This window comes from Cenococcum geophilum (assembly GCF_001692895.1).
Source record: "Cenococcum geophilum 1.58 unplaced genomic scaffold K441scaffold_15, whole genome shotgun sequence".
Classification (NCBI taxonomy): domain Eukaryota; kingdom Fungi; phylum Ascomycota; class Dothideomycetes; order Gloniales; family Gloniaceae; genus Cenococcum; species Cenococcum geophilum.
In genome coordinates this window covers 675065-700581 of record NW_027137573.1, presented here as the reverse complement: position 1 = coordinate 700581, position 25517 = coordinate 675065, and the positions used below count along the sequence as shown (strand labels likewise).

General features: G+C 42.2%; 6 protein-coding genes across 6 annotated transcripts; 3 read left to right on the top strand and 3 right to left on the bottom strand.

Moving 5' to 3' along the window:
• The first annotated feature begins 77 nt into the window (after positions 1-77).
• K441DRAFT_61694 (acyl-CoA N-acyltransferase) lies at positions 78-1371 on the top strand. Its single transcript, XM_067645773.1, has 3 exons — positions 78-104; positions 304-759; positions 861-1371. Exons 2-3 carry the CDS (start codon positions 426-428, stop codon positions 1271-1273), a joined length of 747 nt encoding a protein of 248 aa, XP_067505388.1. The 5' UTR covers positions 78-104; positions 304-425; the 3' UTR covers positions 1274-1371.
• Positions 1372-1468: 97 nt separating this feature from the next.
• K441DRAFT_695332 (uncharacterized protein) lies at positions 1469-2405 on the bottom strand (the record flags this gene model as incomplete). Its single annotated transcript, XM_067652803.1, has 3 exons — positions 2107-2405; positions 1866-2052; positions 1469-1815 (listed from the first exon to the last, which is right to left on the bottom strand). The coding sequence occupies exons 1-3, from the start codon at positions 2215-2217 to the stop codon at positions 1469-1471; spliced, it is 645 nt and encodes a 214-aa protein (XP_067505387.1). The 5' UTR covers positions 2218-2405.
• A 3242-nt stretch (positions 2406-5647) lies between these two features.
• On the bottom strand, positions 5648-6260 carry K441DRAFT_61687 (uncharacterized protein). Its single transcript, XM_067645765.1, has one exon. The coding sequence runs from the start codon at positions 6192-6194 to the stop codon at positions 5877-5879; it is 318 nt and encodes a 105-aa protein (XP_067505386.1). The 5' UTR covers positions 6195-6260; the 3' UTR covers positions 5648-5876.
• Positions 6261-15805: 9545 nt separating this feature from the next.
• K441DRAFT_704722 (uncharacterized protein) lies at positions 15806-18839 on the top strand (the record flags this gene model as incomplete). Its single annotated transcript, XM_067653547.1, has 5 exons — positions 15806-15898; positions 16066-16083; positions 17214-17373; positions 17442-17875; positions 17945-18839. The coding sequence occupies 5 exons, from the start codon at positions 15806-15808 to the stop codon at positions 18614-18616; spliced, it is 1377 nt and encodes a 458-aa protein (XP_067505385.1). The 3' UTR covers positions 18617-18839.
• Positions 18840-19171: 332 nt separating this feature from the next.
• Positions 19172-21555, top strand: K441DRAFT_657872 (uncharacterized protein). The gene is made up of 5 exons (XM_067648254.1): positions 19172-19772; positions 19830-20723; positions 20775-20940; positions 21000-21116; positions 21164-21555. The coding sequence occupies exons 1-5, from the start codon at positions 19260-19262 to the stop codon at positions 21274-21276; spliced, it is 1803 nt and encodes a 600-aa protein (XP_067505384.1). The 5' UTR covers positions 19172-19259; the 3' UTR covers positions 21277-21555.
• Positions 21556-21876: 321 nt separating this feature from the next.
• Positions 21877-22530, bottom strand: K441DRAFT_686260 (uncharacterized protein; the record flags this gene model as incomplete). The annotated part of the gene is made up of 2 exons (XM_067651976.1): positions 21877-22248; positions 22357-22530. The coding sequence occupies 2 exons, from the start codon at positions 22528-22530 to the stop codon at positions 21877-21879; spliced, it is 546 nt and encodes a 181-aa protein (XP_067505383.1).
• Between the last annotated feature and the right edge of the window lie 2987 nt (positions 22531-25517).

The following is a 25517-nucleotide window of genomic DNA, read 5'->3' as shown; positions in this document are numbered from 1 at the left end:
AAGCTTGTTCGTCGTTCGTCGCCTCGGTTTTCCGTAGGCCCCCAAAATCCCCCAACTGAAATCATTCCCGGGCCCCAGGTGGTGTGGCTTCCTTTGATACCTAGGTAGTCCAACTTTCACGCATTTCCCAAAAGGCGAGTGATCTGCCGCCGAAAATTCACATGGCACGTCCGGAGTTGTTCATTCACTCGATGAAGTAATGCTAGAGATTTTATCCCTTCTAACCATCTAGAGGAACCATATGCGGCCGTCGCGTGTTGCACGCTTCGAACGCCCTGCTCTGAAATCTAACTAGACGTATAGGAAAACATCGAACCTAAGCTTTAAACAGCCTTAACAGTCTTATCAGCCTTGCAGCCTTAACGGCCATCCATTGGGGTCCGGGCATCGAGAAACGCCCGCTAGCATCAGCCCGTTTTGCAAATATGCACATTCGCTTGGCAACACCCCGAGACCTGCACCGTCTGGCAGAGATCACAGTCACTAGCCTGGAAGACGATCCCACCTTCCCCTACATGTGGCGCTATCGGCACGAATACCCCGAAGACAACTTTTTCTGGTGGCAGCTCCAGCTTACCGATGACCTCTGCAACAAGAAGTACACTTTTCTTGTCACAGTCACCGATAACGATGACGACTTTGCCCAAGACGTCCCAACCGACACCATCGTAGCGTGGGCCATATGGGAACGGCTTGGGAATTCGGCCGCTGCCAGGGCCCGATGGGCGCGCAAGAATACCTGGCACAATGCTTTTGACAGTAAGCATCCTGTGCAGCTGTGCTCACGAGCGGATACCCTGCAATTATCCTGCGTAATCTTCCATTCCATGCCATGTACCTCTGGCTAAGCAACCCGCTAGTTCTTGTAATCAAAGCAACAGCCTGGTCTATCTCAAAACGATACTCTCGCCGCGATGCCGACCCGGCACGCGTCGGAGCCTTCATAGAGGAAGAAGCCCGCGTCCGCGCGACCTTCTTCACTCCGGACTATCCCGAAATGTGGTACATGCAACTTCTAGTCACCCATCGAGATTTCCGGCGCCACGGTGCTGCCTCACGGCTCGTAGCATGGGGCACCACCGAGGCGGACTCTGAGGGCATCCACTGCGGGACCGAGAGTAGTCCTATGGGTGAGCCAGTTTACAAGTCTTTCGGGTTTCGGGAGATTGGGAGAATGACGGTGCAGGTCGAGGGTGACCAGGAGACATTGGACTTTCCGGTTATGTTACGAGCACCTAGAACTAAGGCTGCGAGAGACGAGAAGATGAGCTGATAGGGGTCCATACTGTTACCAAGGTTGCACAATAAGCGGATGATGGTAAATTAAACAATTGAAGATGAAGTACAGCCTTATAATTTCAAACGGAAACCCTACAGAAACCTTCAAACCCACGTGGACAGTTTAGCACCACAATCAATACTACAATCAACACAACTCAACCAACACATAAGTAGTAAGTCAAGAGTTTTACTTCAATTTATGCTCTTTCGCCCAGTAGTTGGGGTTTAGTGAGCATTGGAGCTCGCTCCACGTCACCTCGTGTGGCTCTTCGCTCAACCAGCGCGACATCGGATCATAACGGTCCTCAATACCTTGAAAGGCCTGAATAGACCCAGGAGCTTCAGCCTCAATAGTCGAATCCCAGCTGGCCATCGATAATTCCGGCGTGATCATTTGACTTGCTTTGGTTCTTGTCGCAGGATTAAAAGCGGAGTGGCTTGCTTGACGTTGGCCGTCTTCGTTTGAGTTCAATGTGGTATTTAGTAGGTCGGCGAGGATATTTATTTGGTCGTGTTGGTCATTTTCAGTACCGGCTGTATTTTCAGCCTGCATCCTATTTTGCCTGCACATAACAATCACTTACGCTTTTGAAAGCCCCACGTTTCATAGTTGTTCCTACCAGCGCCAATGATGGGGTAGCTGTGAGGTTCCCGCATCGCTCTTTGAAACTCGTTTCTGCCAAATCTGTTCTCCGCTAAAGCGCTATAGGGTTCTTCCTTGAGAGGTATCGGCTCAGTTTTTGAATCATCCGACCAGCAACAAGGATAAGACTGCGGTTATAGTCAGTAGGAGCCTTTAGTTACACGGGGAATATTTCAACAAACCCTTTGGTCGACAAGTTGACATTTGATATTGTCACAGTCAATAGATATACATCTGTCTTGCTTCTGCTCAACCCTCATCTCGGGGACTTGTAGTTCGGACCGCCTTCGCATAACTTCTCTTCCTCGGTTAGCTGGACTTAAGACTCAATGACTAGCCTGCGGAGTTCGTGCCGGCGCTGAGTGGTAATCTGCAGGGAGCAGGTTGGTGGAAGAGATGGATGTCCTCCCAGTTATAGATAAACTATTAGGAAGATCAGCTAGTATAAAATCCCACGGCTTCAGAGGCGACGAGTATAGCCATAGCCGCCGTAGTTTTAAAAGTCGGTTCTGGGCAGTGCCAGAAGCCACAAAAAAGGTCATTGACATATTTTCCGCTTTGTGTCTGGATAATCAGATCTGCCTCACTCTTTATGTGGTTCTTGAGGCGATTTGTGCTTTTGAAGCTAACTATGGTGCGATAGAACAGAGTCTTCTCCACCGGCTACTGTATTCGGAAGGGGGCGCAATCAAGATGGCTTAGGAAGCTCGTATCAGGCACACATTCAGGCACATGGCAGGTACTTTTTATTGTCCTTTGAAACCCTTGTTGGTAATCAAGTCCCTATGAAATAGCTCTTGAAAATGTAGAGAAGTCGTTTCGCTGCTCATACACCGGTTACCATTTTGAGCTCTCCTCGCTTAAATATATTAATGACCAATCAAAGAATGATGTTCAAAAGCCTAACACGTGATATATATACGAAAGCAATAGGTACAAATACGTAATTTTGGACATTCAGACCCCTAGGAGTGGTGCATTCGCAAGGTTGTTTTTTCCATTGGTAGAGAGATTGTCTAATGGTATTTCGATCCTCAAATCTCCAGAGCTATTTTTTTCTCAACGCCAATCCACCTAACCAGATAGCACCCAATCGATTTCCTCATTGAGTAATTTACGGAGGTGCTGTTTGTAAAGCGTCGGCTGAACTATCTCTGCTACTAGGACCGTTCCTTACGGGGAAAGAATGATGGGAAAGTGGTCTAGCCAAGTAGAATCACTGTTGCCCATTTATAATGTTGACCGGAAATACCAGGTCAGGAACTCGTGTCGATTGATCTATGAAGAAAAAGAGACTATATATACATGAGGTAGGTGCAGGCAACAAATGGGGGTAGGTAACAAGGTGATAGGCAGCAGGGTGGTAAGCAGTCCGAATTTAGTCGACATATAAATTCCTGTAGTTTCCCAGCCAGTCCTTCTGCCCAACTTAAATACGGCGAATGGCTAGCAGAGCAGTAATACGTGGCGAACTGGTTTCCGCTCTTCTGGCTTTGTGCTGCAGTCACCCCTTCCCGGACTGCCTAGGAATTACCCGGTCCTCTTCCAACATCAAATACATGCAAGGCGAGGTGGTATCCTTCCGCCGGTAGTGTCCTAAGAGAGGCGGACCGTGCGCGAACACCGGAATCAAAAGTACGCGTTTAAGTTACCTCAGCAGGCTCAGACGTGATTAGGCATGTTTCTCAAATTTCCTTACACTAGTTGGAGCTAATTTAGGAGGCCTGTAGGGAGTTCGAATACAGCTTAGAGGATACTAATTTCGGCAAGAGACTCTACAAGGGAGCTATGCTTAGCTTCCTGCACAAGCTGGCGCCGAGCCTTGTATTTTTTAAGGTTTCAAAATCGTATAATAAGCCTATCTTACGTTAAGCTTCTTGTGGTAATAAAACGACAATTATAACATTGTGCGGTTTAGATCTTAGTTAAGCTAAACACGTACTTAAAGCCCGCTTAGCTTCTTATCCTTATTATCTGCCTATTTCTTATATTAATTAACTATAGCTACTAAGTCGTCTCGTAAAGCTTTTATAGCTCTACTAGTTGGCGCTGCTACCGTTACTATAGCTACCTCCTCCACTACTACTTTAACTATACTTTTATTAAGCGAATTTAATAACGCTAAGTTTAAAGATAAGGATCTTAAGGAGGTACAGTCAAAACTGGTTAGTACGATACGGTTTGTACAGCCAAGCGTATCGTTATACCAATGGTATTGTTATACAAAGAGTTACGTGTTAGGTTAATAAGCAATAAAAGGGGGGGCTTTCTACTTAAAAAGGCTTAAGGCGTCCACCTTACCGGCTAAATTAGGCTCCCTCCCATACAAAAATCTCTACTGTTTATACCGATTTTGGTGTAGAGAACTTAACGATATCGTAAAATACACCTAAAAAATTTTGATTAAGGCTTGTAGATCGTAATATAGAGTATATCGTTGTAACCAGGTATCGTACTAAAGAGTTTTAACTATAATAAATTACTTTATTATTTTATACCACGCCTATACTTAGCTCTGCCTTACTACTAATATAACTTCTTACTATACTTTTGCGAGGAGCTTACTAAAATTAGGTGTTAATTTAATATATAATTTAGTAAGGCTAAGGTTATATAGCTTATAGAGTCGGTAAAGCTTAATATCGACCTTAATTGGACTTCCCTACCACTATCGAACTACTGTCTGACGACCTAGGTCGTCTATACGAACTATATCTCATCGAATGTCTTATCGAACGTCTTATCGAACGTCTCATTACCTATTTCCATTAACTATGACCTACTGAATGACGTCGTCGTCATTCTATTTGTCACCTATCTGATGTATAACGTGGGTGACAGGGTTTTGACGGTGTGATGGGTTTTGACGGTTTTGAACATCAAAACTTTAAGCGAGAGGACACAGACAAAGTTTGTATGGGAAACCTTAAAACCGTCAAAACTCATCACACCGTCAAAACCCTGTCACCCACGTTATAGAGAGCTTCTAGAGCCCTCTTTAATAGACAGAGTCCTTATCCTAATTTTACGTTTAACACTTAAGGATATTACCTTTAGTAATTGCTAATTTACGCCTCTAATTACTGCCCTCTATATAGTCCTCTAGCGGCTAGTAACGCCTTATTAACTTAGTAATATTTTTAAAGATACTATTCTGTTTCTAACTACTTAATAAAAGGAGCGCCTTTTTTAGGACTTAAAGCAGTTAACCTTTTAGAGGCTATAAGAGTACGCTTATGCTACTAAGGAGTGCCTTAGTATAAAGTATAGGGATATATTAACGGAACTTATTGCCTAGTTACTTAGCTAGTAGATAATTGTCTATAGAGTATCCTCTACTTTAGCTATATTAAGTATTACTATATTAAGTTCTAATTAGTAGTTATATTTAGTAGTAGATTCAATTTACCGTCCGACCCGGTCCCCCTAATGGGTCCACGCAGACTAATTCCTATGGGAAAAGCTTATATTACACTGAGAAAACCCATTTTTTAGGTAAACAAAAACCTCCAAGGGAAACGTGAGAGGTAATACTTCCAGATAACATCCGTACTACGTTAACGGGAGGAAAAAAACACCATTAGGTTACTGCTTTGAGACTCCCCTTGCGCGGGAGTGTCTAAAATGCCTGTCTTGCCCTTGTCTGCCATGTGAACCATTTTTGCCACGTCTGTGTATTGCCTGTATAAAGTCGTATACCTGTCTCTAGCTCCTTTTCTAAGTCTCCTATAAATATCTCCTAATAATAATAACGCTTGCGCTCCGCCTGGGCCTATATACTAAGGTCTCTTATCCATTCCTTTATTAAAAGGTTTCTATAACGGGGTGTATATGACTTGGTATCGCTTTTACCCTAAGTCCTAACCCCAGGCCCTTACACCTATTTATAAGGTGTAGGAGGACGCTCTAGTATTTAATAGGGGTGACCAGTCCCTATAACTAGATACCTAGGTTACCAGGTAATGTTAAAATAGGGGGCTTCTGCTACGCTTAGGGCGCGGATTATTTGCGTATATATGTGGTTGCTGTGCGGTGTATGTAGTATTCGTAGGAGGGAGGGGGTACGCCGGAGGGGTGATTGCTTGTCGATTCGAATGACCGAACGTGTACAATAGACGTAGTAGCTGTGTTCAAACTTTTTGCTGGGGCTCACCCCCCAGTGAAAAATTTTCACACCACCACCACCACGTCGCTGCGCAGGCGCTGCGCAGCCGTACACACGTCTCTGCGTTTGCTCTGGTAGTCTATTGACACGATCCAACCGGAACATCAATAGTAGCTGCCAGGTTCCCGGGCTCCACCGCGTGGAGGTGCAGAGGCCGATTTCATCGAGCCCAGTAGTTATATTTAATAGAGTAATTTAATCGCTAGCTGGATTATTTTCTGGCTTTACTAGCGATATAAAGATAGTAGCTAACTTAGGCCTTAGTAATAAGTTAGTTAAGCTTATAGACAAGTTACCCGCTAAGGATCTACTTTATCCATCGGTAACCCCGTTCAGCTTTCGCCGACCCCCATCGGTGACCCTGTTCAACTTTTCCGTGACCCTGCTCAGCTTGCCCGATAACCAACCTAATTATAATCGCACCTGCTGATTATGTTACGTAGATATAACTATATAATAATCGGAATCATGGGGCTGATTAGTTATATAGTTATTGCCATCACTATTTACAATTGAAGATTTGCTTTCCAATGAAATATTAGGACTCCTTCATGAAAGCCTAAGCGAGACAGTCGTGAGGGCCTTGAAAAGAGAGTAAATAGTTCGCTGCAGGTGAAAGAAGTACGTCCTGAAGCAGCTCAAACATCATTACAAACCGGAAGCCATTACTCCACAAAACCAACCGTCGAGCTTAAACTCCCCCCAACCTCCTAAAATCTAACTCAAACCACAGAAAACCCCTTCGCCTCAACTCTACTCTGTGCAAATGGCCGGACCGGATGCATCGGCCGCTTAAACCCAATCTTAACTCTAGGAACCCTGCTCATTAATTCTATAGCCGGCGTTTCGAGCCTCAGCACCGTCTCGCGATATAGCGTTGCGGTGGTCCAATCGTACGAGCAGCCGATGGTGCGCTGCATGCCGCCTTCCGAGCCTGCGATCAAGAAGGCGACGGGAGGGCGGGCAGCGGTAAATAGGGTGGCGGTCATTGTCGCCGTGTCGACTAGTGTGAAGACCTAGAATGCATTAGCCAGTTACTGCTTACGCCAGTCGAGGACGAACACGACGCAGAGAATGGACATATTGGGAACGGGATAGGTTAAGGGATAATACGGCGAAATACCTTCTGCTCTCCCGGTGCACTCCACTTTGCCCTCTCGACCAGTGCTCTCGTCTCCGGATCCACCAGCGGGTCGTCAGCGACGCACTCGCCGTATTCATTCTTATGGTGCCTGCTCAGAGTACTTCCAAATGCTGTCCAGTTCATTCTGCCCAGTCTGCCGCCAAAAATCTGGCGCTCGATAGTCTCGATATCCATATATCCCTCGAAGCCAAAAAACCACGCCTGCGTTTCCCAAAACTTGCCCAGATAGAGCACTCTAAGCAGATAAGGACTTAGCCCCATCAGCGCTAGGGAATACAACATCAGAATCGCGCCGATGAGTGTTTTGCCGGGGATTTTTAGCAGTATACAGGAGATAAAGAAGACGTAGCCGCCCGTGTGCAGGAACTTCTTGGCGAAAAAGCGCTTCCAGCTGTCAATGCGGTTGTAGGCAACGGGGGCAAAGGATTTCCACCGCACATTGGCCGCACGGCACCCGTCGAGGATGATTGTGTCGTCATGCCCGATGCCCGCGATGCTGCAGTCCTGCGGTAGAATGTCCCATAGCTTGGCTTTGTACGCGTCATCCATGCTATGCCACGGCTGACTGCGAGAGGTGGGGAGCACGCAGATGAGTCGTTCCAAAAGCTGGTCGCTATCATTCGCGAGGGATAGGCTGTGTATGTGGTTAGTACGAGATTTAGGGCAAGTCAGAATGGAAAAGGTGGCTTCGAAGAGTGACCTTACCGGGCAAATGCTTGGAACGCGCTGTCCGTACCATCGACCTTAGGCCGGATACGTAGAAGGCCCATTAGGGCATAGGAGTGGTCGCCGGGAAAATACTGGGTAGTCTCTCGCTTTTGAAGGCATTCTAAGGCAAGTGTCACTAGCTCAAGGCGATTGAGTATGAGACTACCCTCGTAGTGATCGACCAACTGTCGAGCAATCAATGCATCATTTTTCCAAACCCGTGCGGCGAACTGGTTCTTAGCAAGCGGTATCGGACTCATTAGGTCAGTGCCTCGTGTGTAGACTTTAATATCTTTCCCTGCGGGGCTAAGGAGGACTTCTGGGAACGTCCAGACGCGTTTGCCCCATTGCTGTAGCATCTCATCGGTAGTAGTAATAGCACCCAATCCGTTGGACGGACGGCCGACAGCGATGATCATTGAGTGAGCGCCCCGAATGACGTCGCCGATGCGGTAGACCTTTAATAGCGTTAGCAAATTAAGACTATGCCAAGATTCTTCGTAAAATAAGGGCAAGCAAGTCAGGGGATTTACATCCTCTTCCATGTTCTCCGGCTCAGGCATACAGCTGCACCCTACCCAGTACGCTGGCACACCCGCATTACGAGCTGCAGCTTCTGCAATCTGATGCAAAGCCAGCATATCTTCTCTGGTTTTAAATTGCTCCGCCGTGTACGCCACAAATATGTAGGCGAGCGTCTTCTCGGACTTATATTGGGTGATCCACCTATGCTAAGTCAGCAGCCTTATCACCATAGAACCCCATATAATGTAAAACTGAGTGGCTCACTCATCGACGTTCATGATCATCGCCGGCTGAGGATGCCCTCTCAAGAAGCAGAGATATCGGGGCCGGAGGACACGTTCGGCAATAGGGTTAATATCAGCTCCGAAGCGTCTACTTGTGGAAAAATCATTTTCCAGAGGGCTGCGAGCAACTTTTGGGTAGCCGCAGTACCGATAAGGGAATACGTCGTAGTTGCCGTTGTTCCTGGTTTGGCCTTCAGCGGGTGTAGGGGTGCCGATCTACAGTGTGTTTAGTCTTTCTTCAACGACAACAGATTTTCTAGAGCCAATCGAGATTCCCTCACCACGAAAGTAATAGTGTCGACCTGAATCGAAGTTCCTTACTACCATCGTAATACTGTCTGACGACCTAGATCGTCTATACGAACTATGTCTCAGTTGTCTCGTATCTTNAGCTCGTATGTCTCATCNAACGTCTCATTACCTGTTTCTCTTAACTATNACCTACTACATGACGACGTCGTCGTCATTGTATTTGGGACCTACCTGATGTATATAAGAGAGCTTCTAGAGCCCTCTTTAATAAAACAGAGTTCTTATTCCTGATCGTCCATTTAACAGTTATAAGCCTAGGCCGTTTACTGCATCATCTTTAATTCCAAAGCCTTTATTCCCATTGATTTTAATTATTATCTTAATTGTAGACAACTACCTACAATGACTTCTTAATAAGAAACCCCTCCCGTTATTATATTATCTGTTATCCTTATAAGCCTAAACAATTAGGATAAATGGATTAAGGTTATTAAGTTAAAAGCGAATAACAATTGTCTCTAGAAGTATGTTAACCTATTAACACCTAAGACCAATCTGCCACAGCTTAAAGAACCTATTCATACCTCACCTAAGGATGCCAATAGCTGGGGGAAGACGAAGCTCGCGGACCTAGATAAGGAGAAGAAGGAGGAGCTCCGTACGCTTAAAGCCGACCATAGAAATAATATAAAGCTATATAGAAAACAGTTATTAGCTCTTAATATATTACGCAGCCACATCCTAAGCTTTATCTCACGTACCTACCTTATCTATACATTTAAATGCACCACCACCTATAACGTCTTAGTATCTCTTAAGAAGAGAATTGCTCTAACTAACCACGCCTAAAAGCTTTAAATAGCCACTTAATATATAAGGCTTAAGAAGGCGCCTTAGAACTAGAACTTTAAGATCTAGTTATAAGAGTAGGAGAAGGTATACACTAAGTGTAAGGAGTAAGCTCTACCTAAGGTAGATAGTAATCATTTAGTGAAAGACTTCGCGTATATAGTTGAATTAATTATACTAAGCTAGTTAGAATATTAGAAGAATAAGCTTAATAAACGTAAGTGGGAGAAGAAGACGCTTCCTACTTTCTTTAAACTAGTTAAAATATACTAAAACCACCGTTATACAGACCTCGCCTAAAAGGGTAAAACCCCATAAAGAGGATTATTTGGAGTCACCTTTAAAGATAACTTACTAAATTTAAAGCCTAAATTAAAGCCTTAACCATTAGCAGATAAGTAGAAGAAGGAGAGGCAACCACCGCTAGAGTGCCTATACGGAAAACGTTACTACTTTAATAAGTGCTAGTACATCGTAGAGTTAATTCCTCGCCTATTATAGTTTAAACCAAGTAACGAAATTTAAAAGAAGGTGGATAAGAAGATTACTAATACAACGCCCGAAATTAAGGCTTATATTAAGTAAATTAAAAAGGACAATTAAGCTAATAAGGATAATCAAGCTAATAAAAAGCTAAAGGAAGGCAACAATCAGAACTTATAAGGGCTTACTAAAAACTTTATAGTTTATTATATAGGATCTAATAACATAACTTCTAATTATAAGCTTCGCGATAGTATAATTCTTAACTTAGGAACTAGCCTATACGTCTTTAACGATAAAGCTAGGTTTATTAGCGATATTAAGCCTACATTAGAACGCGTCTACATAGGCTCGCATATAGAAGAAATCGTAGGCTATAGTATAGCTATAGTTATAATTAATAACCTAAAAGGGAAGAGATAGATACAGCTCTTAGGAGTAGCCTTTATACTAGGCTTTTATACTAACTTAGTATATCTTAATAAGCTTAATAATAAGGGAGTCTACTAAAATAATAAAGAGAATACTCTCTTCTATAGCGACGATAAGACGTACGCCTATTATAGCCGCCACTATAGTTAAAACACTATTGAATATAATAAGCCAAAAAGTAACTTATTTAAGGCTTTATTTGCGACTTAATTAAAGCTAATAAAGCATTTATTAAAGCCTCTGCTAAATTAGGCAGAAGGCTATATATAGCACTAGTAAATAGGCTATATAGGAAAAGACGCGATTAAGTAACTACCTTAGTTAGTAACAGGCGCGATTATAAAAGGCCTAATAATAGTAGAATGTAAATTTTATAGAGTAAGTAAAGCTTATAAGGTAGTATTTAGAAGACCTCTAACTTAGTCGCTAGTTCCTTTCTATAGAATCTACCTTAATTTAATACCTGGAATAGTTGCATTTAATAGCAATAAGTATATGGTATACTTCCTTAACAACGCGACGCGAATAAATAAGGTAGAGACGATGGCTAAGAAGTCGTCCCTTACCTAAATTATTATTAAATATTGCAATATTATTAAATGACGATATGGCTTTAAGGTAGCTATTATCTATATAAATAGAGAGATATCTCTTATAGGCGAATTTAAGGAATGGGTAGCTAAATAAGGAATTAGTATTAAAAGATTAGCACCTAATACTTAATTATAAAACGGTCCAGCGGAATGATTTAAGGGGGTGATTATATAGAAGGCTCGGTGTATAAGAATTAAGGCTTATTTACTAAAGGAGCTATATTCTAAAGTTTATAAAGTAGCTACCTATCTACTCAATCAAACGCCCAGTAGAAGACTTAGGTAAAAGATACCGTTTAAGAGAATCTAGTTAGCTATAGGTATATTACCACTAAAACCAAATATAGGCTATTTACGAGTCTACGGCTATAGGGCCTACCCTCTTAAGTATAATATTCTATGCCTAAACAAGCTCGCGCTAAGGGCCTATATAGGATATCTGGTAGGATATAATTTAATGAATATATTCCAAATCTATATTTCTAGTTAAAAAAAGGTTATAAGAACTAGAGACGTAAAGTTTAATAAGTAGTTACTTTATAATAACTTACAGCTAAATCTAGCGGATGTACTCTAAGTTAGAACTAACCAAATATTAGAAGTTATTAATGTCTATTAAATATAGGATCTCTAAAATAAATTGGAATTGTTATCTAATAAAAGTAATAAGACTTAAGATAAGATTTAAGTTAATACTAAAGGGAGATAATAGGTGGAATCTGGTGGAAATAAGGAAGAGCCTAATATTAAGAGTAGTAAGTAATAAGATTTAAGCTCTAAAGATAACTTAGCTCTAGGGCTTTTTACTCTAAATAAGATACTAAAACCTAACTTACTAGAGCCTCTACTACCGTCCTTAAATACCTTAGTAAAGAAGCCGTACTATATCCTAGTTCTAACCAATAAAGCTAAGCTAAAGAAGAAGATTAATAGCAATATAGGAGAGTAAAATATAGTTAAAGGAAAGAGACTTAAAGGATAATTAAAGATCTATATAGGCTTTCTTACTAACGTTACCAACTAGAGCCTTCTAGCTTAAAGATTAGCCTTTAATATAGGGCTTATATTTCACAAAAAGCTACACTATAATTAGCTCCTACCACCGCCTAGGAATTAGAAGGAGCTTTAAAGATATTAATATAAGGAAGAGTTCGCGGCTACTGCCTAAAAGGAATATATAGACCTTTAAAATTAAGGAACGTTTTAAGTTGTTAATAAGATAATCTATACTAAAATAGTGCCTATTATCTGGGTATTTATATATAAGACTAATATTAATAGATATCTAATAAGGTTTAAAGCTTATCTTTATGCATAAGGTAATTTATAAGAGTTAGTTTATAAGGACACCTATACTATAACTTTGGCAGTAAGATCATTTAGAGCCTTAATGGCTATTATCGTAATATTTAACCTAGACTGCTAGCAAGGCAATGCTGTTAATATATTTACAAATAGCGTAATTAATAAGGTCGTATATATTAAGTATTTAGATAGATTTCTAATTAAGGGTAAGTGCCTACTTCTTTAAAGAGCCCTTTACGGATTAAGGCGATTACCTCTACTATAGTACGGTAACTTAATAATAACGCTAAAAAAGGAAAGCTTAAAGCTAGTGGTGGAGAAGCCTTACCTATATTATAACGATTAGCTAATAGTCTTCTTCTACGTTAATAATATTACAGCTATATTTAGGAAGAAAAACCTACTTAAGCTTTAAACCTTTAAGGAGCACCTTATAAGAAAGTACGAGATAAAGGACCTAGGTAACCTTACCTAGTTCTTAAAAATTTAAATTATCCGCAATAGAAAGAATAGGAAGCTCTAGCTTAGCTAGGATTCCTATATTAATAAAATTGCGATAAGCTTTAAAGTTAAAGATTATTACAAGATATATACACTAATAGGTATTAAGGAACTTAAGCTTAATCTAGAGTAAGCCTCTAAGCAGAATACCTACGCCTATTAGAGGAAAGTCGGATCTATACTCTATATAGCTAATATCACTTATCTAAATATAGCAAGAATAGCAAGCAAGCTATTAGAATTCTCATAAAATCCATTACTAATTCACGACGCAGCTACTATAAGGGTAATTACCTACCTTAATTAAACCAAGACTCTTATAATTAAGTACTTAAAGGAGAATATAATAAACCAGATCTTTATAAGGGCTAGTAATATATTATTTAGCAACAACCTAGTAAGCAGAAAGAGTACAGAAGGTTATCTATTTACCTTATTTAGAGGGCCAATTAACTAGTAATCTATAAAGTAGAAGTTAGTAATAAAATTAAGTATAAAAGTAGAGCTTTTAGCCCTATCACATACAGCTACCAAGTTAATTTAGTGGCAGCAATTCTTTAAAAAAATCGGATTTAACCCTAATAAGAAATAAACGATATATTGCGATAACCTATAGATAATTTAACTACTTACTAAAAGTAACGCGGAGCTTAACACTAAGCTTTAATATATTAATATCTATCACTACTAGCTCCGCCAGGAAGTTTATAAAGAAAGTATTAATATTAAATAGGTGCCTACTACGGACATAATAGCAGATGGCCTAATAAAGGCTCTACCTTGTTAAAAGTATAAGACGTTTATTCAGTAATTAAACCTCATTAATATTAAGGATCTAATTTAATTTAATTTAAATGATATTTAGGCAAGGTAAATATATAGAGGATTTCCTTTAACTTAACACCAAATTGCTATTATAACTTTTTAGTATTTTCTACAGCAGCCCAGAAGGCTCTATGCAGCTAGGGGGGTGTGTCAACCTAAATTAAAGTTCCTTACTACCATCGTAATACTATCTAACAACCTAGATCGTCTATACAAACTATGTCTCAGTTGTCTCGTATCTTAAGCTCGTATGTCTTATTAAACGTCTCATTACCTGTTTCTCTTAACTATGACCTACTATATAACGACGTCGTCGTCATTATATTTGGGACCTACCTAATGTATATAAGAGAGCTTCTAGAGCCCTCTTTAATAAAACAGAGTTCTTATTCCTGATCGTCCGTTCAACAGATAGCAATTGAAGCGACAGCCCACTTGAAAACAATCATAGGCCAATCCTCGCCAGTAGGGCCACCATTCCTAGTATAGTCAACGTGATTCAACGGCCAATTCGCCAGTCGTAAATAGAAGGGGCTAATGTTGCGGATAAAGGTCCGACGCCAAGTGCCATTTTCATAATTGTCGTAGATATCGTCAGCCGATTGCACGACCAGCCTTTTGATCTTCCCGTCCCACGGACTAAGGTATCGATCATCGTAATCACCTACATACTCCCTTCCAAATACATCACTGTGGCGGTATTTTTCCAAGGACTCGTAGCTGTATCCGGCTTTACGATAAAAGTTTGGAAACTCCCAACGGAAAACAGTATAAGGTTCGAAGATATGCCGGTACCCCTTCAGACTAGTGGGCCCAGGACGCTTCAGATACGGTTAGATTGATATAAATTGCAGCCCTAACATAAATGGACGCTTGTTCCACGTACAGTAGTCTTGCCGTTATACTCGTCCACGTCAGCTGTCGTATGTACAGGAAAATTGCCGCGGTATTCAGCATAGCCGAACCCATTTGCAGACCCAGAAACCTCGCGTACAGATCTTTCAGTTTCCATTCCCAACCTGCTCAATGGCAAAATATACGCAATATTTGCCTTACGATGCCGGGTTGGCTTCCGCTCTGTTGATGTGGGCTAGGTGGAATGCCCGTATGACCTGGTAGTTGATTTATCTGCCCGAAAACGTCAATGCTTGCTTAGGAGGGGGTATGAGAGCACTCACAGGTTGTTGATATCCCGGGTGAAAGTATTGTGTTGGAGCAGTCTGCTGGGGATACGCTGGGTATTGATGGTACTGTGGACCCGTCGAATATTCGCCAGTATACGATTGAGATGGATCAAAGCCACCACCTCCGCAATGTGGTTCGTGACTCTACAAAATTCAATCAGTCTTAGTCCACAACGAAAACTTGCATGCTCTCAAAAGCCCTGAATGCTTACAGGGTTGTGCTGGGGGGATGTATAATTGGGATCCATTCCACCACCATGCTTTGGGGGAGGGTACGCCTACAGTATTTTTTAGTGATCTCCTGGGTGTGTATGTTTATAAAGAGCGTACCATTCAGATGAAACTGTAGAGAAAAGAGTGGATTGATAAAGCGAATGATTCCAAGACTCAGTTGATTTCTAGGAAAATAATTGGTGGCCATAGGCGACCTTTATATCCGCTTTGGAAAGCGCTTCGAGGCTGAAGTTCCCCTGAAAAGACAGCACCTACCTCTCCTGACCAGCATCTGCTGTATTGCCGCGAGCTGAGAATCCCACATTTGGGTGGGCGGAGCGCCCTAGAGTGGCCTCGGCTGGCTAGAACCGTATTTGGTATTTATTTTTGATGGAGGGGGGCCTGATGCGATGCCAATATGAAGGCGCTTAGGACACGCAACATGTCGATATCAATTGGGAGGCACAGAAAGGCAAGATACGGCCTAATCCAGTCGTGTTCCTTCCAAGAAGTTTGCCATGCTTAGACGGTGGAATTAATTTAGGAAACATAGCGTCGGGATCCTTAGGGAAATCGCAAGGTCTGAAAAATGAGCACTAGGAAGGGCAATTGAGCCAAGAGTGCAACTTCCCCTGTGCTAATATTAGGTTAGATTCGTGGACATGTGCGGCTGTCCAGCGTTTGGAGTGTCTCCTGGTTATAGTCTCATGGGGTGTTACTTCTCGAGCCGTGTTGACAGAATGGTTGTGATTACAGTTGCAGTTGACATGGAGGAGCATTCTAGGGCTTTGGGTGGGCCTTGGCACAAGCCACAAACGCCGGGGCTTATTGGATAAAGATGGCTCCCGTGATTAGGGGCAGGTGGCATATGCCAGATCGCTGGCGTCGCACTGAAGAGAATTCATTAATAATAACAACTACCTAACCAAGTTCACGAATTTCTCAAACGCAAGCTAATCGCCTCAAAGTAGTGTTGACGTGAACTTCACTGGCGATTGTGGTTTTTGCCATAGCGACTTGCTGCACGCGACCAGGATAACACCATCTATGCTAAAATTGCGCAGATACAGTATGGGCCTTGCCGCTGAGGCGCGGTAACTTTACATTTGATTTACGCAAGAACATAATCGCGCAGTAATTAGTAGCGATGAGGTGCTCGATAGGTTCTCATATTGTCTCAGCCTTGCGCCATCACTTTGCGCGAGGCGTCTTGTGTACGGGTGATTGCCTTATCGGTGCATAGTCAATACCCAAGCGTTACCTGGTCCTTGGCCGTGATCATGGCCAGACTTCGATGAGAAGAGTCTCCTTGGGCTTGCAGATGAAAGGCTTTTGGCGTCGAACTAGCTACCTATCGAGAATAATTTGACACATGCAAAGGTACCGACTACTTCCGGGGCAATTCCAGGCTCTTTCATATGTTATAATCATTGATATCGCTGAGATATATGAGTGAAAGTTAGCAATGGATCCTGCAGCAATCCCATTGATAAATATGTCCACACCAATCACTATGAAAATAACGTCGAATCCGCAACTCGGCTGCCCAGGGTTTGGCTATGACCCAAAACCACTACAGATATTCAAAAAAAAAGCGCAAGATCCTGAGGGGGAGCAGTTAAAGATGCGGGTCTTCGAATGGAATCAGGGTCTATCCTCCAATTATTTCCCATATTGTGAACATCTTGACTGACTAAAGGTTACAGGGGATACTAAAGGCCAGACTGAGACGTTGGATAGCGTTGCAGAGCTCAGAAATCGAGAACCTTGTAATGTCCGCGTGATGTAAGCCAGCCGGGAACGGCTAATACAAACAACACTAAAAGCATATCAGCTTCGCTCCACTGGACATTCCCCACCCTAAAACTGTAGATGGTCTCACAGCCCTCTTTGAGGAGTATAATTTCCCAAGCGATTTCGTATCAGAAAGGATACAGTCGGTGACTCAATCGTTTGGTACTCGGATGGATGAAAATGGGACGCAGTGTAAGCTACCTCCAAGCCATCGGAAGATACCTTCACGGGGCTTACTATGATCGCTAATAACGATCTAGGCTCCTGGCTCCACTTCCTTTGCAAAAATATCAACACTATCTACGAAAATGGAGTGCTAAAGATTCAGAATCCACCACCGAGCCTAGAACAATCCGGTAAAATTCCGCAACAGAGTCAAGCGGACTTCAGCTGGATCAGAGCAGGCTTTATGCTAAAATCCGAACAGCTCAAGAGGCAGCCGAATCCTGGAAATAAGTCCACGTCGAGTAGCAGCAGCTCGACAAGGACTCACGTTAACAACTCCGTAACGTTGATATGTTTTGGCGCGCCACGTAGCCTCGTCGATCGATTTGAGAATCTCGCGGAAGATTCCGGATGTGAAGATGCACTACAGGACCCATATGTGTTGTTTGACTTGGTCCTGGATGAGCTGTATAAATTGGTGGACGACATCGCGTGGCGGTTGTCTGAGATCTTCGGTAAAATTGAGAGCGTTAGTAATCCCCGTAATCCTCTACCTTGAAATAGTAGACAGATGTCCCGTCACTAATTTTCTGATCAGAATACCTTGTACATAGCCGACATTCTTAGCAAAAGCGCGGGCCAAACCGCTTACGAATCCGACTTCGCCGGGCTCCACAACGTCGCCAAGCATGTCATATACCTGCTTGAAACATCCGAATCCGCCCTCTTAACTGCCGAAAGTTTGTGCGCAAGCCACAAACAGTTAATTGGAGACAATCCCAATGCGCCAAGCGCATCAACTCAGAGCTCACTTTTATATCGGAAGGGCCTATTCCAATCAACCCAGCGAAGATTGGTGAGCCTGGATAGAAGGATGGAGAACATTATCGGTTTAAGCTTTAATCTGGTGACGCTGCTAGACTCCCGGGCCATACAAAAGGATAGTAAGAGTATGAAGACCATTGCGTTCATGACCATGTTTTTTCTTCCCGTAAGTACGGTTGCTACAATCTTCGGGGCTCAGTTCTTTACGGTCGGTTCGGAGGCTCCTTCCCACTTGCAGATATCGCCCGATTTCTGGATTCTCTGGGCCATTGCTGCACCTTTTACCCTTGTGGTGGTTATTGTATGGCGACTGTGGCATTTGAAAGCAACAAACAACTTGGTGAAGGGACAACAACCTCACAGAGGCGCCGGGGCAGTGGTCCTAGGGTGGAAGGCATGGCTAGAGAAAATGGGTAAGAGAAAGAAGTATGAGCATATCCCTTAACCCGTCAAAATTGGCCGTACGGTTATCGATAAGGGCTAGCCAATTGGATCAAGTAGATCAAGGCCCCGCGCCAAACAACACGTAATGTTCGTGCACGGGACCTTCCTCAATTCGGTCCTGACGGGTTAAGGGATAGTGTAATATCTAGATTTGGTTGGATGTTTGGAGGATGCTCTTGGAGTAGTACATTATAGACATAAATTCTCACTTGGTGTAAGTGCACTTCCGCATAAAGAGGTACCTGTAGATAAGTTGATTCCTCCCCTCACCCCCATGGGAGGAGATTTTGGCTCCATTAGATATTGACGATTCGTCGACTTCGGAAGTCATCCGGTGGGTTGCCCGCATTACCCCCGCCAGGGGCGCTCCATGTTTCCATTGCTTGAATTTTTTCGCCTCAATCTTAGGAGAAATGCCGGTCTACGGCCCATTGGGATTGGAGCTACTTCGGCTTTGGGAATCCGCAAACTTTAGGCCGCAGTTGTTCCGGTGTTCCAATGCAAAACCCGATCTAGCCGCGCTTGATCTCCTTGCACAGTTCAGCTCTTTGCTTGGCTTTGCTCTAAACCAACGGTCATCAAGTTGTGCTCAAACTTACATCATATCTTCTCATTATTTCTTATCTGATCTCTCAACTTTAATTATGATCCAGCAAGTGGACGTCCTAATATGTGGTAGCGGGTCCGCCGGTCTTTGTGCTGCGACATGGCTCTCCCGTTATGGTATCCGTGCGAAGGTCCTCGAACAGCGCTCAGGGCCGATGAAGAATGGCCAAGCTGATGGAGTGCAATGCCGCACAGTAGAGGTTTTCGAGAGTTTTGGACTATCTGAAGACATGCTTCGTGAAGCGTATCATGTGCTGGAAGTTAACTTCTGGTCGAAGGATGGCAAAGGAGGTATTCACCGAGCAAGTAGGACAGCAGATACACCACCGGGCTTATCTCATCAACCTCATGTGATACTCAACCAAGCACGATTGAACGATTTACTTATTGAAGCTATGCACCGCTTTAATGATCAAGAAATCGATTATGGCTACACAGTTCGAAGTGTCCGTGTTAATAGCGCCGAAGCCAAAGATTCAAAGTCCTATCCGGTGACTGTTGTAGCGGAAAAAAAAGGCCTAGAGGAGCAATTCCAGGCCAAATATGTGCTGGCACGTAGTAGCCAACCCTGGCTAGCGATTGACTTAGTCATTCTAACCATTAGATAGGGGTGTGATGGAGCACACAGTATTGTGCGCAAGTCACTCGGCTTCAAGATGGTTGGTGACAGTTCCGATGCACTCTGGGGTGTTATGGATGTATATCCCAGGACAAACTTTCCCGATATTAGAAAAAAAACCACTCTGCATTCAGATTCCGGCAGTCTATTGATCATCCCTCGAGAAGGTGGTTCCCTGGTCCGATTTTACATTGAGCTATCTCACGGGGCGGTGGCGAAAAATGTCAAACTGGAGGATCTCCAAGAACAAGCGCGCCGTATCTTTAAACCATACACAATGGATATTACAGAAACAGCATGGTGGTCAGCTTATGCGATTGGGCAACGCCGTGCTGACTTCTTCACAAAAGACTATCGCGTCTTCCTGACTGGCGATGCTTGCCATACACACTCTCCAAAAGCGGGACAAGGCATGAACGTCAGTCTTCAAGACGGTTACAACATCGGGTGGAAACTAGGGGCTGTCCTCACCGGCCAAGCTAGTCCAGAGCTTCTCGAAACGTATGTTCTTGAGAGAGAAAAAGTTGCAACCGACCTGATAGAATTCGATCGGCACTTTATGCGGTTGTTCTCTTCCAAATATCGGGAAGAGAATAACATCACGGAGAAGCATTTTAGCGAGCAATTCACCAAAGCTCTTCGTTACACAGCTGGGTTAACCGCAAGATATGGCGACTCTCTAATCACGTCGAGTAAAAGTAGCACACCAGATGTCACCAAAAATTTGACTGTTGGTATGAGGTTCCCAAGTACGCAGGTTATTCGCTTCTGTGACGCACGCCCTATGCAGCTTGTTAGAGCATTACCTGCAGACGGCAGATGGAGGGTAGTCATTTTCGCCGGCGATATTCGGATGTCCAATGCTGCTAGTAGGTTACGAAAGGTGAGCAACCAATATCCGTTTTAATCTTGTTGGCTGACGATTATCTCCTAGCTTGGTGGGTTCCTTGAAGATCTTGTAGAAGTCTTCAACCCACCAGGCTCCGATATCGATAGCTTCATTGAGCCTATTCTTGTATTAGCAGGGAAACGTGTCGAGATTGAACAGGAGCAGCTACCTACATATTTCTGGCCGGTTACTGGCAAGTGGCAAATGAGAGGTGAAATTATAGCCATTCCGCTGGGAAGATTATTCAGAGTCCTTACAAAGTGTGCGCAGATTTACACAAGGTTTATGTCGACGATGAGGCATATAACTTGTCTCACGGACAGGCTTATGAATTCTACGGAGTTGATAGAGACCACGGGGCGATGGTCATTGTGAGGCCGGATCAACGTATGTTTCGCGATTGTTCTTATTTTGTAAATGCTGACAAATAATAGATATTTCGAAGATAAGCAGCGCTGAGGATCTTGAATCTATTGGGGCCTTCTTCAAAGGGTTTGCTCTACCTAGAAAGTCAAAGAATAGCTTGGTCTCAAGTCCGCGGCTGTAAGTTGTCGCGGTGTATATCTGCAGCAGTCATAGGGAGAAGTTTAATGTAATCTCCCAACCTGGACATGACTGAAATGTAAGGAATAAGCGGTAACAGCAGCTTTGTATCGTGGATCTGTTGCAGCTATTATGAGAGTGACTGGCCCGTATAAGGTGGCCAATCACCATCAAAATCGCGAGAGACTTAATGAAGTCAAAGAGCCGAGTAGAGGGATTAGAATGGGCCGGACGTCTTGTGCTAAGGTTCATGGGTGGCCCGTTTCTGGGGGTTTCACGAGCTGCCGATAGGAATGTTAGTCTAGTGGAACGCTGGTCTTGGACCAAGATGTCGGAGCTTACTGGGTATTGAGCGCGGCCTAATCAAGTCAAGTTTATTGATAGTGTGTCTATGGCGGTTCCACGGTAGCTACGATCTGACTATCATAGGTCATATGTCCAGGAAATTCTGAAGGAAAATAATTTCAAGGGTGTAAAAAGAATTCTAACCGAAGGTATCGAAAACCCAGTGATCATAACTGGTTCCATTAACTCACCTCTCTTTCTGATGAATTCACGCCCCTAACAACCCCCAGAGAATCATGCGCACCAAACCCGGCCCATTTCATGAACTCAGCCAGCCCAGTGTTATCCGATGCCCTTCGTCGCCATTATTATCTCTCAGGTCGACAATCTCAACGTTGCTCCAGCCAGGGAAATAAAGATAATCAGCCACCATATTCAGTCTTTCCTCTTCTCCAATTTTTAGCCACCTTGCAATTGTCTTGGTCGGAAAACAGGGATTGCTAACGACTACATTCACGGTAGCACCCTCCTTGACAACTCTTCTCAAGCTCCCCAGTACTTCCCTCGGTTGTGTGAGATAGTCGATGCTGACGACGCATGTCGCCGCATCGAACAAGCTATTTGTGACCGCGCTGAAGTCTGGCTCCTTATTCAAATCGGTCACAAACCTCCCTTCAGCCCCGTCACTCAACTCAATATTTGCATCCAATTCCATTCTTATTCATGCCTGGGCCTATCACTTTCAGCCCGCCCCTCTGAGCCGCTTCTTCGACCTTTGGAGGATAATGGCTTATCCAACTGGAGCAGAAATCCAATATTCGGCCTTTCGGGGGAGCACGGCAGCGTAGTAACGCCTTATCGTAGCAATAGCGCGGTCGTCGATATGTGTAACGAATCGTGGGTTACTGTAGAAGCAAGAATCGGATGTAGATTCCTGCCTTGCAAAGTCAGCTGCAGTGTAGGGCCAGCGCATATGGCGGGGATATAGGGGATTGTAGGCCGTGGCGCGCTAAATCCGGTGTATCATAAGCCAATTGTTGCAGTAGGGCCATTGTCGTAGTTGGGAGAGGTAGATAAGCTTCTAGCCATGTTGACTAAGACTAAGGATACTGTAATATTTGTCGAGAGGCCTAATATTCGTGCTGTGGACAGCGGTGGGTGTAGGAAGGGCATGCGGTTGGACGTGATTGCATGGAGTTGGAGTAGATAATCTGAAACCATTCATGAAGAACACGGGTGGCTCGACAAAGATGTCCACGGGAGACACTGTGATGGGCGTGTCTAGAGCCGGGCAAGAATATCTTGCAGCGAAAAGGAAGCATTTTGGCAATAAGCATTGGTGCGCGTAGAAAGATGGGTACTGGTGGCGCTGATGGCTAAGTGATGGCGACACCCAAGTTGCATCTTTGACGCCGTGCATTGCAAGTCCTACCGTACCTTATCTCATAAATCAGACCACGGTGGGTCGTTGGTACGTGCACATACTGCTCCTTATCTAATCGAATTCTCCACCGAGGGTCTAAGAGCTTATGGGCGTCAGTTTGGTAGTAGCTCAAAGTTTCAAGTTTTAAAATTATACTTTTCTATCCCTTAACCCGCTGAGGTGCAACGCTTGGGCCGGTTTCGGGGCCGTGCAGGAACACCATGCGTAGTTTTTATCATAAAGACTTAAATAAGAGCCTCTTATTGGCCGAGCCTTATTAATAATATAGCGCCTAAATTAGCGGGTTAAGAGATAAGTTTAACTATTTCTAAAATACTATAAGGTAAAAGCTACTATTTTCTCTATCGCCTCTATATTATTTCTTATCTTATTAATTTATATTTAATAGTTATTAATAAAAACTAGCTAATTAATTAAGCTATATTTAACGCCTATATTAAGGAATTATAATAGGATTACTATTATAAGCGCTACGTGATATATATAGCTGGTTTCCTTTCCTTATTTAGTATTACTTAGTAGATAGTTTATCCGCCCTAACGCCCCTATATAAATTTATAGCTATATTTCTATTAACCTCTTTAGTAATCCTTTTAAGTCTCTATAATAGCTATAATATAGTTAATAAGGTTTTAACTACTCCCCTAGTTATAACTAATTTAAACTTTTATTAGTTATTTACTACTAAATTAGGGGTTATTTAGTTATAATTTAATGTTTTTAAATTTAAACTAAAAGTCTAGTAAAAGAACGCGCTCCTTTTTAATTTAATACGCGTTTATAGCTCTATAGGTTATATAGACGTATATAATCTAAAGGCTTTAGATTATATATATCCGTATAACCTATAAAGCTATAAACGCGTATTAAATTAGGAAGAAGCGCGTTCTTTCTACTAAACTTTTAGTTTAAATTTAAAAACATTAGATTATAACTAAATAACCCCTAATTTAGTAGTAAATAACTAATAAAAGTTTAAATTGGTTATAACTAGGGGAGCGGTTAAAACCCTATTAACTATATTATAGCTATTATAAAAACTTAAAAGAATTACTAGAGAGATTAATAGAAATATAGCTACAAATTTATATAGGGGTATTAGGGTAGATAAACTATCTACTAAGTAATACTAAATAAGAAAAGGAAACTAGCTGTTACGGACGCTTTAAGTACGATGTTATAACTACTAGGAGAGGAGTCGGAAGAAGCTAGTTAGTTAATTTAGGCATAGTCTAGAATAGAGCCGGTAGAACTATATAACGAGGAATGGTAACTAAGGTTATATAACATGCTACGTATTAAATAAGAGAAATAAGAGAAACTTATATACCTTATATATAAGACGTATATTATATATAAAAAGGATTTTATAGGAGTACGGTTATATATTTAAGGACCCTTAGTCCCTACCTAGATAGTTTCTTCCTTATAGTAATTCTTAGAATATAATTGGAGTTAATCTGTTAGGCAACCACTCTACTAGTTGTTATTATGTTATTAACTTCTATACCTACATTTCCTATATATTTAGCCTAATAATAAGCCTACCGTAGTTCCTGCTATAAGGTTCTGTTATATAATTACTACCTAGTTACAGTATTAGTATAGAAGGTTAAATAATATGCCACTAAAAGCAGCTATTACAACGCTATTAACGGCGGCAACTACTTTAAGGTTAAGTAACGACACTAGTATAGCAGACACTAACTTATAATAACCTATAACGGTTAGACAGCTATAAGAGATAGTTAACTAGTTAATAGAAAATAATATAATGTTGGAAAATAGGATTAACGGGATAGGCGTAGTAAAGGTTAAGTTACTATTAATTAAAAGGTACTTAGGAGAGAGATTAAAGCTTAAAGGATTCCTTATATAAATGCACTTTAAGGTAGTATAAGAAGGAGCGAAGCTGGCAATACTTATAGATTAGATAGCGTACGCAGGATTATTCCTAATAGGAAGAGCACTTAAATGGTTTAAGCCTTACCTTACGGAAATTTAGGTAAATAGAATAACGACTATAAACTAAGAGGTATAGTTTATGTTCTTAAGCTAGAATGGATTTATAAAACGACTTATATAAATGTTTAGAGACCTAGAGGCAACAACTATAGTAGAAAGAAAACTTTAAGATATTATGTAATAAACCTTAGTAATTAAGTATATAACGCAGTTCTAGACGTTAGCGATATAAGTAGAGTGGAATAATAGGGCGCTTATGGTATAGTATAAATAAGGACTTAAGGCTAAAGTCTAAGACGTAATTATCCTAATAGAAGATGCGGATACCTTAAGGGAACTAATAAATTAGGTAATAAAGATCAATAATTAGATCTACCAAAGGGAGTAGGCTAAGAAAGGCTAGAATAGAGTTCTATAGTTATATAAGGCGCAAAGTACGTAATAATAAAAGCTAAGTTAAAAACTATGGTATAGCGTAGAGCTAATAGACCTTAGTGGTACTAGAGAAGCCTATAAAAGATAGAGTAAAAAACTATAGAAACCTAGAGGAT

What these genes read in the sequence shown, in the direction of transcription:
- K441DRAFT_657872 (XM_067648254.1), top strand. Translation starts at nt 19,260, where the DNA reads ATGATCCAGCAAGTGGACGTCCTAATATGTGGTAGCGGGTCCGCCGGT. An exon ending in TCCAGGCCAAATATGTGCTG is followed by an intron (nt 19,773 to 19,829) that starts GCACGTAGTAGC and finishes ACCATTAGATAG; the next exon opens with GGGTGTGATGGAGCACACAG. An exon ending in CTGCTAGTAGGTTACGAAAG is followed by an intron (nt 20,724 to 20,774) that starts GTGAGCAACCAA and finishes ATTATCTCCTAG; the next exon opens with CTTGGTGGGTTCCTTGAAGA.
- K441DRAFT_61694 (XM_067645773.1), top strand. Translation starts at nt 426, where the DNA reads ATGCACATTCGCTTGGCAACACCCCGAGACCTGCACCGTCTGGCAGAG. An exon ending in CTGGCACAATGCTTTTGACA is followed by an intron (nt 760 to 860) that starts GTAAGCATCCTG and finishes GCAACCCGCTAG; the next exon opens with TTCTTGTAATCAAAGCAACA.
- K441DRAFT_61687 (XM_067645765.1), bottom strand. Translation starts at nt 6,194, where the DNA reads ATGTTCCGGTTGGATCGTGTCAATAGACTACCAGAGCAAACGCAGAGA.